Here is a 15,422-nt window from a genome sequence, read left to right as displayed (position 1 = left end):
GGCGGCCGGCCGCTGTCCCCGGGCCGCGCGAGTGAGCATGTGCAGAGCCGGGCGCCCGCTCGCCCGCCGCCCGTCGCCCGCCGCCCGCTCGGCGCCCGCTTGCTCCGCCGCCGCGGCTCAGCCCGGACGTCCGCAGCCCAGAGAGCCAGGTGGCGGCGCCCTGTGCCCGGGGCGCGTCGGGCCGCTCCTCGCCGCGGGCCGCCCGGGGGCGTGCGGGCACCGAGGGCGCCAAGGCTCCGGGCACTGCGGGGTTGCGGGCTCGGCGCCCCTGGGAGGCGGGCGCGTGGCCGCCGGAGCGGCCGCCCCAGCTGGCCGCGATCGCGGGGTGAGTGCGATCTCCGGGTGCCCCAGCCGGGACCCCCGCGCGGGCTGCGGGCAGGGTTCCCCCAGCCGCGGGCCAACAAGTTTGTGTAGACGCGGCCGGGAGCGCGGCGGGGCTGCACCTGCTCCGGCTCCGGGGCGCGCTGGCGGGGGGCGCCTCTCGCGGGGCCACGGCGGCTTCGCCCGGGAGTGTGTGCGCGTGGAGCCGGGGTGGGGGCAGCTTCGGCACGAGCGGGATGGGGCGGGGGTGCGCAAAGCAGTTTCCCAAGCCGCGCCCGCCTCCTGGAATCCTCAGAGACCGTCCGTCTCCCCGGAGGGAGCCGTGGATCCGGGGAGGGGGCGAGGACAGGCTTTGGGGGTGCACACTGCCTCTTCTAAGAGGAGACGTTTACCAGCGGCAGCTCCCTCTCGTTCCGCCACCACGCCAGGCTTCCGGTCAGCGGAGGGTTTTCTCTGTCTCTTGGTGAACTTGAGGCACGGGCAAAGGCGAAACGCACGTATTTCGTCCAGAAAATTACTCCAGGTAGAGCTCTGTATTTTCCTAAGGGTAGACGGAAACTCACGACTGGAGGCTACTAATTGCGTTTTTCGTTTCTCATGGGAAGCCTCCAGGGGGTCTTCTGCCTCAGGGTGACCAACCTCCCGGGTGTCTGTTTTCCTGAGCATCTGTGCCCACGGATGATGCCTGCTGGGTGCTGGCTTGCCCGTGGGGAGGCGGGGGCGGAGAGGGAGACCTCTGACCCTTCTCTGAGCAGTGGGAGGGCTGGTTGTAAGGGTTTCAGCCCCCCCACCCCCGTCCTGCCCTGGGATCCCGCTGCTGCCCACGCTCGCCTGCTCCCCACCTGCTCCCGAGATGGACAGACTCGGAACTCCTCTCTACTTTTCTAACAGTGGTAGACGCTGTCCTCCCTCTTGCCGCTGGAAGGGCATGCTTCAGTTTATGGAGCGCTTGGGTTATCCCATGTTGGGACGCCGTGGTTGGGATCAGGAGTTGGGGGGGGGGCCTTTTCTTTACTCCTCTGAATAGCCTAGGTTATCGGGCACAGAGAGTGAGGGCTAGTGGCGAGTGGAATACAGGAGGCAGAAAGCTGGCTGGCTCCGCTCTGCCTGCAGCCGCCCCTGCCTGCTGGTTGCAAGGGCTGGAGAGAGGGCAGCGGGGAGGTTTCCCTCGAGTATTCCCCTCACTACCCACACGCCATACCCTTAGCTCTGGCCTCACCAGTCCCTTGGAGAAGGTGCCCCGGTGGGCCATCAGAGCCCAGCAGTTCCATGGGGAGGAGTAGCCGTGTTCATCTCTGATGCACACTTGCTGAAGGAAGAGTGGCAGGCAGCGGGGCTGGTGCGCTGAGCCCGGCAGCCTCTTCTTCCCCCAGGAGAGGCCCCCTGGCCCTCACCTGCAGCTGCATCCCCCTGTCTTCAGCAGGACCATTACCGCAGCTCCTCTGGAAGAATGCCTTATTTTGGGGGGAGGGGATCCCTTATTCAGTGGGCGCTGGAGCCCTGTGGGGCACTGTCCTGTGGCCTACAGCATGTCTGGCTAGGAGTGAAGCGATGCTAGGATTAGGCAGAAGGCCAGACCCCTGCCCCTTGCCTCCTGTCTGCCTAACCAGGCAGAAGTGGATATCGTGGGCCACCAGTTGGTCGGCTGCTAAAGCTTGAGCCTCTGAGCGCTGGGCAGTGAGTTGCAGAGCCGCTTCCCTGTAGAGTCTGCCTGAACAGGCAACCCAGAGCCTCTAGACCAGGACTGAACCATGTCTGAGCAGCGCCTCTCAAGAGGGCGTGTTTCTCTTTGTAGACACTCCCGGCTTGCGATCCTATCCGGCTCAGACCCCAGTCAGCCGTAGTGAGACCAGTGCCCCGGACTCTCCCTCCGGAGCTACACAGAGGCCAGGGCAAAGCTCAGTGTTTAGACCTTGGGGGTCTTTATCCATAGGATGTGAGTGACGATCAGACCCACCAGCAGGGGCAGAACTGGGTTGGAGGCAAGCCCTGCTCATCTGAGGAGTGAGTGCTTGAACCTGGCTTTGGACTACCTTCTCCCTGGGCCTCTTTTCACACTGCGGCTTTTAATCTCTCTTCCTCGTGGTTTTAATAAACAGCATGTTGACGTATCACCTGGAAAGTTGTTGGAAGGGTGGCACTTTTGGAGAACGTATTTAGGGAGGAACTCTATCTCCCAATGCGGACGTGAGAGTAGTTGGAAGAATGGGGTGAATTAATTGTGTACATCATAGAACACTGTGTGCCTCTTGGTAGCTGTTAAGGCTTTCCTCCTCCACTTTGATTCTCTTTTTCTTGCTCCTGGAAACTCATGAGGGAGCCAGGAGGGTACTGAGGACAGGAAGGCCCACCCCCGGCGTAAGTCCCCCATCCCAGTGACCTGAGACACGGCGGGCACAGAGCCAGAGAAGGGCGAGGTTCACTTTGGCTGGGTACTCCACCCACTTGCCCAGATTTATCCAAATCACTCAGTGGGGTTTGGACCAACCTCGAGAGTTTGCCACTCAATGGGAGAAACATACGAACACATGAACAAAATCAGGTTCTACTAAAGAGGTGGCCCAGAGATAGCTTAAAAGTGTCTGTGATTGGCTCTTGCAAGAGTGGGTTGGGCTCCAGATCAACCAACTAAAACGACAAAATGCCTTTTAGTGCATTTGGTGGTATTCTGTCTTTCTTTGCAGCCCCGGCCCCTAGAGGGGTGCCTGGAGGAATCTCCACCCCTGGAGTTGAACAGATGAAGACCATGTGATATGGTAGATGATGCCACAGACCTGGAATCCGAAAACTTGAGTTCAGTCTAGCAATAGCTGTCTTTGGTCAAGTTCATTTGCCCTCTGTCTGCCTCAAATTCTGCATCTCCACGATGGAGATGATAATGATTTGACTTCACGAGTTTATGGGAAGATCAGTCATTCATTTGATTATCTGTTGATTCATTCAGCACACTTGAGAGTGTGTGAAAGTACCTTGCAATCTCTAATGTGGTACATAAAGATTTATTCTTATTTATATGAACCCCAGCACTGGGTTTGCTGGAGGATTCCCCCCTCCTCCCACCTCCTTTGCACTGAATGGAGTTTCAACCTTACTATTATGTTTTATACCGTTTTAGCAATATTTCTTATTTTGGACCTTTTAAGTTCTGAAGTTCAGAAGATCAAAAGATTTGCCTCCTCAAAGGCAGGGGCCCCACCCCATTCCCATTTCCCAGACCTTGTCCCACCCCAGGGCCCAGCAGATCTATATTTAGTGGGCCCTTTGCTCTCTTTCTGAATCTCCAAGACCCAGAGGCGTGGGACCCTGGGATGAGGGCAGCATGGCCCTGAGCCTTGGAGGGTAGCCAGTGGGCACAGATTTCTGGGGTCTGCCCTGTGCCCCACCCAGAGGTGGACAGAGGCACTGCCTGTGTCTGTGAGGGGCTCATAGGCTGGGAGGAGAAGTGGGCAGCGTAGCCGGGACTCAAGGCAGGACACGTCGCCCAGAGCATCCAGCCTCGCCGTCGAGCGCTGGGGAGTGGCTCTGCTCCGGGGATCAGGAAGGCTTCTTGGAGGGGGTGGCATTAGACCTGAGCCTTGGTAGCCACAAAGCCTTTCAGAACCACAAGATGGGGCCCACGTTGGCATCCCTGGCCGACGGAAGAGTATGTGTAAGGGGGCATGAAGCATCGCACGCTGGCCAGTGGGGCGTCGAGTTCTGGAAGGAATATTGAAAGGAAGTTGCTGGGAGACTGAACCAGGAAGGGCCACTGAATGCCAGGCCGAGGCACTTGAACTTGGTCATCTGAGTCCTGGGGAGCCATTGCAGGCTATAGCATTGCTAGTTCTTGGTGTTAGAAAGATCTCTTTGTTAGGATGCTGGGAGGGGACAGCGTCTCGGAGAGGGGGCGGGGTCCAGATGACAGGCACTGAGCCTGAGCAGGGCAGAGGCAGGGGTTGAGGGTGGGAAGAGACAGGGGAGGGCTAATTCAGAGCACTGAGCCCAGCTGGAGGCTCCCCGGTGTGGCTTTGCCGAGGTCCTGAGGCTGAGACCCCCGCCTGCCCCGACCGCAGCTGCCGATCATGCAGGCTGGGGCTCCGAACTGCTAGACCACGAACGCCCGTCTCCTTGCCTGGGGAGCAACATGTCGGTCCCCGTTCCTTGAGCCTAGGGCTCTCACCCTGCTAAGAGCGCACGCCCTGGATCCCCAGAGGTTTGCAGCCCTCCCTGCACTGGCCGCAGTGGCCGGAATGCTTCTGGGGCAGCTGGTGTTGTTCTCCCCTCACCTGCCTGTTCTCTCTGGCGGGGGGGTGGGGGAGTGATAGTGTCACATGACTGAACCCCAGTGGCCACTGGTCCGGCCGAGGCCGTCTCTGACCTCTTTTCTCCAGCCCCCAGGCCCTAGGGTCTGCCTTCTCTCCTCTCCCAGCTGTCGCCACCCCTCTCCTGTTCAGTCCCTTGGAAACCCCAGCCTGGTGCCATCTGCCCAACCCTCGCCCCCTCAGGCTGAGCCACAGCTGCCACCCGGGGCCCAGATAACAACAAAGTAACAGCCAAGGGCTCAAGTTGTCTAAGTCCCCACCTGAGACCCCCAGAAGCCCCTCTGTCCCAATATTCTCGTCTCATTCCTGGGAAGAAACTGAGGGGCTCCCTCCCCTGGGCCCTGGTCTCCTCTGGGGTGACACTTGGGCCTCTGGAAGGCCACCAGGCAGGGCAGCTGGTGTCCACCTTTGTCCAGCCTGAGGCTCAGTGCCTCCCTGGTGCCGCCTCCCTCCCGACAAGGCCGGAGCCTCAGGTAAGGGTGGGCCCCCTGCCCCCCATCGTTCCCCTGAAGCACTTTGCATGATTCCCAGACAGGCGGTGTCACATGGGAAGCATGCCTCGGGGAAAAATGGTCCAGACCTGCAGAGGAGGGGAGGGGCCCAGGAGGCTGATACACTAACCACATGGCAGCATCTGGGAGGTCTGACAGGGGCGGGGCGGGGCGGGGGGGGGTGACACCGTGTGAGGCGCCATGTCTGGGAGCTTCATCCTGGCATGTTTTCAAAAAGGTGGTGATGGAGGCACACTAAACCCCTTTCAGGGATCAACCTTGCCTCATGTGAAGCTGGTGTGGGGAGAGAGGCGGGAAGCTTAGTGGGCATGGGGTGGGCTCTGGGAGCAGGGAGCCAGGTCTGAATTCCGGTCCTGGTTTGTCTGGCCTTGGCCAAGGCGCTTCACCCAGCTGAGCTTTAGAGACCTGGGCCCTCAGATGGGGGTGATCAGGGCACCTGCCTCGGCGGGAGATGGGAGTAAATGACATGGTACAGGTGAAAGACACAACCCAGTCTAGCCGGATTATTCAACGCTGCAAGTGCTTCATAAATGGTGGCATTGAAAAAGCAAGCAATTGCTGACAGCTGTCTTAGCATGGGGGCAGCTTCAAGTAAGACTGGGATAGTGCGCCCACCCCAGGGAGTTGGAGGCTGAGAGGAGGTGTGGGTGGCTGATTCCCCCCACAGCTCAGCTGCTGCAGGCCTCTCCTCCAGCGTCTCCATGTTGGCCTCTTTTGCACTTGTAAGCTGAAGGCTGTAGGTAACAGAAGGTTTACTCCCTGATTCGATCCCACGACAATGCCTATTTACCCCCATTTAACAGATGAGGAGCCTGAGGCTCTGCCCTGTGCAGTGACTTGCTCAAGGTGGATTTGCTCTCACGGAGGGCCTCCTGGCTTTGGGGTACAGCCGGCACAGCTGATGGGCAGCGGCTACATACGCCCCCCAGGTGCTGGCTGTTTCTGCTGTGCAGCTGCCTTGTGGCTTGGCTGTGAGCCCTGTGCAGATTCTGCACGTGGCCCAGCCCCCCCACCCCCACCCCCACCCCAGGCCTCTTTCAGGTTCAGTCACTCAACAAACATTTTTACGGGCACTGCCCTGCCGGATGTGTGCTAGGATCTGGGGATGTGGCGAGAAATCGGGTGTCATCTGTGCCCTGGGGGAGAGCGTGGCAGAGAATGGGGGACGACTGACAAATGTAATATCAGTGGGAAGTGGGGTGGAAGTCTGGGCAGGGGGACGGGTTCCTGATGTGGCAGGTGTTCCGGGCTGGGAATCGGCTTCGCGATGTTAGAAGTTCAGAGTGGCGGCCTGCCTTATAGGAGGCCAGGGTCATTGAGCGCTGGCGTGAAAGTAGCTGCCCCCTGCCCCCACGTCCAGTGCCCACCTCCCCAGACCAGGAGAGGCCCCTCTGGGAAGGGGTGGCTCTAGAGAGGACTTGGAGGGGGCGCTTGGGGAACCTGGGTGCGATCAGCCCTGACAGTGCCCCATCCCACCGTGTCCTTTGTAGTGTGCTCCCAGAGCCTGTATACAAATGCGTATGGAATTCTGGCTGGGTCTTGGCTTCAAAATTCTGAACTTCTGATCCATTGCCCACCTTTTGGCTCCATCTCATCAGAACCTTTCTTCCCACAGCAGGCATCCTCTCTCCCCTTATATTTTAGTTTTATAGGATTTTTCACTGATAGAATCCCGATCTTGTAACCAGAAGCCTTTTGCAAGCAGATTCAGAAACCTCTTTTCCTAGAATGACGACACAGGAAGGATAACATATAAAGCTCAGGCACCCTTATTAATTTCCATGTATCTGTACGACCTGAAGTGGTGAAGCTGTGTCCTTTGTGCTTACGTATTACTCCATCTCCCGTGTTTCCGGCGAGGCTCCCACAGCTCTGGATAATGGGAATTTGAGATTTCATTGCCCTGACCCCCACAGGAGGCGGTTTCTGATATCATGATTCGCCTATCAATGTATCTTCTCGTTCATTTTTTAAAAATGTGTTCAGAAACAGAGATGGCTGAGCATCTATGCTTCTGGGGCTCATGCTGGGGGCCAGGGTTACTAAGATGCATAGGGCATGACCTCTAGCCTTGAGTCAGTCGCAGTCCTGCAAGGATGATTGACAAGTACAGGGACAATTAAAATCATCTTGGAGTGGTGAATGCTGGGATGGGGGTCAGCACGGGCTGTGGGAAGACAGAGAAATCTACACCAGTGGGTGGGTGGTGGTCAGGGAGAGCTTCTCGGAGGAAGTGGCACCTGGGCTGATTCTTGGAAGATACACAAGGATTCACCAGGCAAAGAGGGAGAAAAAGACATCAAATGCATTGTGTACAAAGGCACCAGGGCAGATGTGCTGTGTGGTCGCTCTGCTGGACTCTGTGTGTGTGTGTGTGTGTGTGTGTGTGTGTGTGTGTACACGCACATGTGCACACGTCATGGGGAAGCAGAAGGAAAGGGCCTGGCGAGAGATGAGCTGGTTGGACTGGATCAGGAAGGGGGCCTTGTATGTCATGCTAAGGAGCTTGGAGTTTATCCCAAAGCCATGGGGAGCTATTGAAAAGGGTTTTAAGCAGGGGAGAGCCATGATCAGATTTGTGTGTTAGTAGGATCACCCTGGCAGCCTTGCAGAGGATGGATTGGAGGGGCCAAAGCTAGAGGCAGGGAGATCAGTCAGGATTTCTTGGGATTTTCTCTGCGGTTCTACAAATCTGACGAGGCTGGCTGGGGTGGGCCTGGCACACATCAGCTTAGAGAGGACACAGAAGCTCTGGAGACCCGTCTGGAAGGGCTCCCAGACTCAGGGTTTAATTCCACCTTCATTTGCTGATTCCCTAGCCAGCCACCCCTGCCCCAGCCTAAAGGACCCACCGGACCCCCATATTCCCAGATCCTGCCCTCCCCCGAAGCCTCAGAACCTGGCAGCTCTCAGCGTTGAATCAGAAAGGGCCATGCTGGTCTGGGCCCCTCCCAGGACCCTGGAATGCCAGGCCACAAGAGCCCAAACGTTGTCTTTCCTCTCACACCCAGCCGCCGTCCGTAGGGCACAGAGCAGCCATTGAGGGGCCGTGGGGCCCTGGCGGGGGTACCGGGCCTTGTTACAGGCAGCGGCTTAGTCACGCTCCTAGGAGTCTTTCTCCCCGGGACAAGCCTGTCCTTGTGTTAAGGGCCGTCCTCACCCAGCAGCCCGGCTCACAGCAGCTGCGGGACCCTCTGCGAACCCCTGACAGTGGACTTCAGAGGCGCCGCCAAAGGAAACCAAAACCCAGCGTGAGAGCTGAGTCCTGGGGAGCAGAGGGGCACCCGGGAAGGCTGCTCTGAGAGCCCTCCCCCCTTCACCTCACCAGGTGCCCAGCCCCGTTTGGCAGGTGCATGGCCTGGGGCACTCTCCTGCCCTGGCCTCCTGCCTTCAGGAAGCCTGGAAAGACTATGCAAGCCCACTCTCTCCCCGTGTGCCCTCTCCTGTGTTAAAACCGACCCACGTCTGCAGAAGCATTTCCAAAAGACAGTTTGCAGCCCCTAGGCACCCGGGGAGTCAGCAGATTGCACGCATGTATTGAGCACCTGCTGTATACTCATGCCTTGGTCTGGGTGCACATGTAGGTGGTGGGGTCTCATTATAGGCTGGGCCACGTGTCAGTTCAGAGTCCAGGCTCTGAATACAGACTGTTCCAAACCTTGGCTCCTCTGCTCACCAGCTGTGTGACTTTGGGAAAGTTACGTTGCCTCCTTTTGCCCCAGTTTCCTCATCTGTAAAATGGGGATAGTACTGTACAGTATCTACCTCGCTGGGTTGGTGTGAGGATTAAATGAGATGATGCATAAAGCGTTTAGCTCAGTGCCTGGCGTGAAGTAAGGATTCAGTACAAAGACACTGCTGTGGGTTTTTCTGGGGGTTTTTTTGTTGTTTTTTTTGGATGGGAGTGGAAGGTGTTTCTTTCTTTCTTTTTTTCTCCCCCCAGACTCCCCTCCCATCCAGGCTGCCACATAACACTGAGCAGAGTTCCCCGTGCTCTACAGTAGACGCTTGTTGGTTATCCTTTTTAAACCTACCTCTGCTGCTGTTTTTCCTCCTTACTGCTATCGTTATTGGATCTTCCTACCGCTCCGGGAAAGAGTGTTAGTCCCCTTTTACAGAGGAGGAAGCTGAGGCCCAGTGAGGTGAAGTAACCCACCTGATGTCACACGGTCGTGCAGTGGCAGACCCGTGTGCTCTTGCAACACGGCTGTTCCCTTTGGTAAACAGAGCCCAGGAGTGCAGGGCGCCTGACCCTGGGGCAGTGGGAGAAGTGGACCCTCCTATTGCATCTAAGTGCCCTTTCTCTTCTTTTCCAGATTTATAGGCTGGAGACGAGGGTCGCTAGAGCCCAGGGATGGCAGAGTTTGTGACACTTGGGCGGAAGCTGCAGCTGCAGGGTCCGGGCCGGAGTTAAGTGATGGTGCCATCTGAGCACCTGCTGAAAACCAGGCAGGAGGAAGAGTAACCCCGGGAGAGCACAGGCTGGTGCCGGGATGCAAGGATGACGCCTCCGCAGGCCCCGGCCTCCCTCCCGCCTGGGTGCTAGGAGCCGTCCCTGGGCTCCAGCCGGGAGCCCTGCCGCCCAGGGGCATGGCCAAACCTTTCTTCCGACTGCAGAAGTTTCTCCGCCGGACGCAGTTCCTGCTCTTCTTCCTCACAGCCGCCTACCTGATGACCGGCAGCCTGCTGCTGCTGCTGCAGCGGGCCCGCGTGGGCCTCCCGCCGGGCCCCCGCGCCCCCGGCCCCCTGCAGGCCCTGCCCGTGGCCGCCGTGGCCCTGGGCGTGGGCCTGCTGGACAGCAGAGCCCTGCACGACCCCCGGGTCAGCCCAGAGCTGCTGCTCGGCGTGGACGTGCTGCGGGGCCCCCTGGCCCGGCCCCGGCCCGGCCCCCGCTGGCTCCGCAGCCGCAACTCAGAGCTGCGCCAGCTGCGGCGCCGCTGGTTCCACCACTTCATGGGGGACCCCCAGGGGCCGCCCGCCCTGGGCCCCGAGGCCCCCAGGCCAGCCGCCAGCAGCCAAGGTAGGTGCTCAGCCCTGGGTCCCCTTGCCTATATGGGAGCTACTCCCAGGAGCCCCATTCGGGGGCACAGGACTGGTGTCCCCTCTCCCTGGCCCTGGCGGCAGCCCAAGAAGTAGGCACTGAGAGCCCATGGCCTTCCCACACCGCCCCTTCCCCCGGCTCCGAGGCAGACAGGAGGGGCCTGGGAGGGGAAGCCCTTTGGAGTTTTGCTCGCTCCCCAGCTGGGCTCGCATGTGGCTGGAGGTTGAGATGTGCGAGCATCTTAGAGCTGAGACAGACCTCGGCTTGAATCCTGGCTCAGCCCCAGGTTTATTGGGTGACCACGTCTCTTAATTTCTCTGGGTTCCTTGGAAATGGAGGTTGAGATACCTGCCCCAGGGTTATGGTGAGGATTAAATGTGATAATATAGAGCAGCGGTTTGCGAAGCAGAGTCCCAGACCAGCAGCCTCAGGATCACCTGGGAGCTTGTTGCAAGTGCAGCTTCTCAGGTTCTCTCAGACTTACCAAGTCCCAGACTCTGGGGCGGGGCCGGCAGCCTGGAGCAGCGCGGTCTCCAGGTGGTTCTCATGCACGCAAAAGCTGAGGACCGCTGGGCTAGGGGTCCTGATGTATTCACCGGCACTCAGGAACTGGCAGCTATTATTACTTAAATTCCCCAAGGTCATTCTCTTAGTTTGGGTTCCCCGGAAGCAAACCCTGAAACCAGGATTCAAATGGACTTGGTTAATTTGGGATGTGACCCCAGGAACACTGGTAGGGAGTGGGAAGTGAGACAGGGAAGAGAAGGTGGTCAGTAAACGGTACGTTATGGAGCAGGTGGGGGCTTGGAGCGAGGGTAGAACATGCATCTTAGGGTGCAGCCTGGAGGCAGCAAGGCCACGGGGACACGGGCAGGGCACTGATCAGACCGCCAGAGTCATGCAGCTGGGACTCCATCATGGGGTCAGCCTGGTTCCAGGTCGGGACTCTTTACACCAAGTTATCCAGACTATGCAGGGCCCAGTTAACTGAGCCTGTGTGAAGTGGGCACCCAGGGAGTGTCATAGCTATCGTTGGGCGGTGACTGACCTCAGTCAGTGTCTCAGCATCCCTGTCACCACCCCATTTGGTCCTGTACCACAAATCACAGGAGAAATGCTATCCTGAGCATAAGAAGTGTGGTTGGAGCTTAGAGTCCTCAGTGGCAGGATATAGAAGAAGATGAGGCAAGAGCCTTAGGAGGATGAGTCTGGCGGCCCAGTACAATGAAGACTGGAGGACTCTGCCTTCTACAAGAAAGAAACTTCCTTGGAATGAAGTTTCATCTGAAATCCTCTAGGTCATAGCCCTTGTGTGGGATTCCTCAGCAAGGCTTCCATGTAAGAATGAGGGAGAATTGAGGAACGGGTTCTGTAGCTCATTTCATATAGATACAATTTCTGTAAACTCTCCCCCAACACATCTAGAAGCTGGGTGTCTATGCAGGCTACACCAGTGTAACTCATTTAGACTAAAGTGGAAGTGACTAAACAAAGTTGCCATGGATTTCTTGGAAAGAAGGCATGGAAAGAGCACAAGTTTTGAAAACAGACCTGGGTTTCTCTCTTGGTGTTGCCAGTTATTGGCTCTATGACCTTGGGCAAATTAACCATGATTCCTCGTTTTATTTCTCTCAATCCACACTTCCTGAGGACCCACGTATGAGTCTCCATGTGTGCTATTCACTGTACACTTGAGGAGCTCAGTCTGGTGGTGGAATCAGATATGCACCCAAATGATTACCCCACAGTGTGACCGAGGCATCATAGAGGCACGTGCAAAGGGCTTGGGGCTCATTAGACAGAAGTGACAAGTTCTTTGTAACCTGGCTTCAGGGTGACTGGGCAGCAGAGGGGAGGACTCAGGGTGACCTGGTTATAGCCCTGTGTGTAGGATACGTATATCCAGGAGAACCAGTGGGTACCCCTTAAGCCATCATTTAGAGAGGCGATGGAAGAGGCTGCGGTGAACGCTGAGGAGATCATGGTGAGATGTAAACAGGACCGATCGTCACCCATTATACACCGCCAGTTTCTGCCCTGAGCCCCTGGGTGCCCTCCACACTCTGATGCTCTAGCTGACCCTCCCTGGTGACCCCCAAACCTAGCAAGTGAAGGGTTAATGCCTGGTACAGCGGGAACAGTCAGGTTCTGGTGTTGAATAGTGATAATTCTGACAGGTTGGTGCCCCGCCCCCATAGGTTATTCAGTATTTTGAATATCCCCCAGGATTGGAGGAAGAATCTGCCCCCTGGGAGAGGCCGTGGTATCCTGGCTGGAGATCTTCAGAGAAAGTGGGGAGAGGCGGGCACTGGCCTGAGGACCCTCTGGGGGCCCCCCTTCCCTTCTTGGGGCTCTGTGGGCCCCGCACAGCCAGGCGGGCCTCCCTGGGGGAGAGTAGCTCACAGGCCAGCCCTCGGGACAGCTGCTGGGGTTGCAGACAAAGAGAGCGTCTCTTTGCGGCCCGGGCAGCGCGCCATCCCCCTGTAAGGGGATCCGGCAGGCAGGGCTTGGAAGCCGCAGGAGGCCCCATCAATCACTCAGCATTTCATTATACCTTGGACAACATCCATAATGGAATAAAATGTCAGTAAGTTTACTAGGGGAAAAATAGTAACTTCTCCATAGCCAGTTTGTTTTTTATTGATAGTAATTTGCAAAGACATTGCAATATCTCCAAAGCCATCGTTAATAGCCTCACGGCATGTCCATTTTGATGTGCAAATGAGCAGATGCGGAGTCACAGACAATAATATATCGCCTCCGTTTCAGCCGAAAGTAATAAATCCGTCTCAGAATGTGTCCCAGTGCATCCCTGGGAAGTCCTTTCTTTTTGCACATTCTCTCTTTCTAACTCTGTCAGGGAGTTAGAAAAGCCATTCATTATTTTTCCAAGAGCAAGGGCTCCCCTCCTCCTCACAAGCAGAGGGGGAGGCGCCTGCGTCTCAGGCCTTTGCTACAAACTGAGAGGGGACCAGCGGGGGCATGAGCGTCCCCTCCAGACCGGTCAGTTCCACCCGATGGCCAGCTGGTAGCTGGTTAGCCTCTTCTTTTTTTTTTTTTTTTTTTTTTTTAATATTTTATTTATTTATTTATTTATTTTTGGCTGTGTTGGGTCTTCGTTACTGTGCCAAGGGCTCTCCCCAGCTGCGGCGAGCAGGGGCCACTCTTCATCGCGGTGCGCGGGCCTCTCACTATCGCGGCCTCTCTTGTTGGCGGAGCACAGGCTCCAGACGCGCAGGCTCAGTAGTTGTGGCTCACGGGCCCAGCTGCTCCGCGGCATGTGGGATCTTCCCAGACCAGGGCCCGAACCCGTGTCCCCTGCACTGGCAGGCAGACTCTCAACCACTGTGCCACCAGGGAAGCCCCGCCTCTTCTTGTTTTTGAAGAACCCAAGCCTGACTGCTCAAAACCATTTCTTTCTCTCTTATTAATGTGTTCCGCTAATATTTACAGAGCCGGGACTTCCCTGGTGGCACAGTGGTTGAGAATCTGCCTGCCAATTCAGGGGACACGGGTTCGAGCCCTGGTCCGGGAAGATCCCACGTGCCGCGGAGCAACTAAGCCCGTGAGCCACAACTACTGAGCCTTCACTCTAGAGCCTGGGAGCCACAACTACTGAGCCCACATGCCTAGAGCCTGTGCTCTGCAGCAAGAGAAGCCACCGCAATAAGAAGCCCGTGCACTGCAATGAAGAGTAGCCCCCGCTCACCTCAACTAGAGAAAGCCCGTGCGCAGCAACAAAGACCCAACACAGCCAAAAATAAATAAATTAAAAAAAAAAAATTTACGGAGCCATCGTCACACTCGGCCCCCAGGTTAAAGTGTAGGATCAGAATAATAATAGCTGTTACTTATCCGAGCATCTGTGACGTGCCTAGATGTACATCTGTTATTTCATTTAATTTAATCTTTGAACAGCCTTATGATGTCAGCGGTGCTATCACCATTTTCATGACGAAGGATTTTGCATTTCAGGGAAGTAAAGTCATGTAAAAATGTTTATTGTTAATAATGACATATAAACAATAAAAACAGTCACCCCTGAGCCCTTACTACATGCCATGCCTGCATTAGATACTTTCTATGTTATCTCGTGGAATTCTCACAACCACCCCATGAATTCCATGAGACCATGTCCCCGTTTTACAGATGGGGAAGTGGAGGCTCAGGAAGGGGAAGCTACACATGCCAGGTCACGCAGTCAGATAGTAGTGGAGCCTGGATTTGAATCTAAGGCAGCCCGTTCCCGAAGGCTGTTTCCCCACTCTCCCCGCAAAATGTGTGTGCGCCGGTCTCAGCCTTCAGGGGTCTTGAGCCCAGGCACCTTTAGAACCTTCTGGTTAATTTCCCATCACCGGTGATAAATGATTAGCAACCCCTGGGCTTGTTTTGGATGTTTACTTCAAAGCTATAATAGAATTTCTTCTCTGCTGAGCAACACACATCAGAAATTTCTCAAATACTAGTTTTTTTTTTTTTACTAAGTAGGCAGGCTAAGGAGAGCAATTGATTCTCACTGACCTGGGTGAAGGCTTTCTGGTCTTGGTAGTCCTGAGATTTATATAAACAGAGAGAAGCTCGTGGGGACTGGGTGTCTGGGGTCCCGAGTAGAGGAGTGGAGCCTGTGTCCACGGACAGACGCTGGGTGTGGCCACGTGTGTGCTGACGGGCATCTGCGATGAAGGCGACCTCAAGAGGTTCAGAGCCTGGAAGGGGGAGAGGCCCTTTGGCAGACATTAAGGAGGTGACTGTTGCTCTCTCCTCAGCCCCAGGTCCTCTAACCTGAGGTCTCTGGGTCTTCAACCATTCCTGGCATGGCAGAGAGTCCCACCTTCCGCCATCTTGGTCATCTTCCTCTTGCCTTGCCTTTCTTAACCTGGGGCCCTGGGAATCGCACATTGGTGCAGCCAGTGGGACCAGCCCCTCCTTGCATTGGGGCTCTCTGCTCCCCCTTTCGCACCCTCACAGGATGTCAGTGTGGGTTTTAGGAGCTCTAACCCACCGTTGGCATCGTGCCTGACCCTGCCTGGTGAGTCACCAGCTAAGGGGAAGGTGTGGTCCCTGCCCTCAATGATCCTTAAGTCATGGTACAGAGACAGGATACACAGGTGTACACGATTTTTAACAACAACAGTTAATGATAAGGATATGAGTTTTTCAGACGCTCAATGTGACAATTCAGAGAAAGGAGAGGCCATAGTGGGCTGGAGTGGTCAGGGCTGTAGGTTGTCAAGGACGGGTAGGAAG

The 15,422-nt window shown here is 56.5% G+C and overlaps 1 protein-coding gene across 1 annotated transcript in view; it reads left to right on the top strand.

Annotated features, from left to right (window-relative positions):
- The first annotated feature begins 205 nt into the window (after positions 1-205).
- Positions 206-15,422, top strand: part of WSCD1 (WSC domain containing 1) — a 41,182-nt gene continuing 25,965 nt past the window's right edge. Inside the window, exons 1-2 of the mRNA XM_059906872.1 lie at positions 206-325; positions 9,451-10,154. Coding sequence (XP_059762855.1) covers positions 9,725-10,154 — 430 coding nt within the window. The 5' untranslated portion in view covers positions 206-325; positions 9,451-9,724. The remainder of the gene's footprint in view (positions 326-9,450; positions 10,155-15,422) is intronic.

The sequence above is a fragment of the Balaenoptera ricei genome, chromosome 20, assembly GCF_028023285.1.
Source record: "Balaenoptera ricei isolate mBalRic1 chromosome 20, mBalRic1.hap2, whole genome shotgun sequence".
Classification (NCBI taxonomy): domain Eukaryota; kingdom Metazoa; phylum Chordata; class Mammalia; order Artiodactyla; family Balaenopteridae; genus Balaenoptera; species Balaenoptera ricei.
This window is presented reverse-complemented; position numbering and strand designations above follow the sequence as displayed.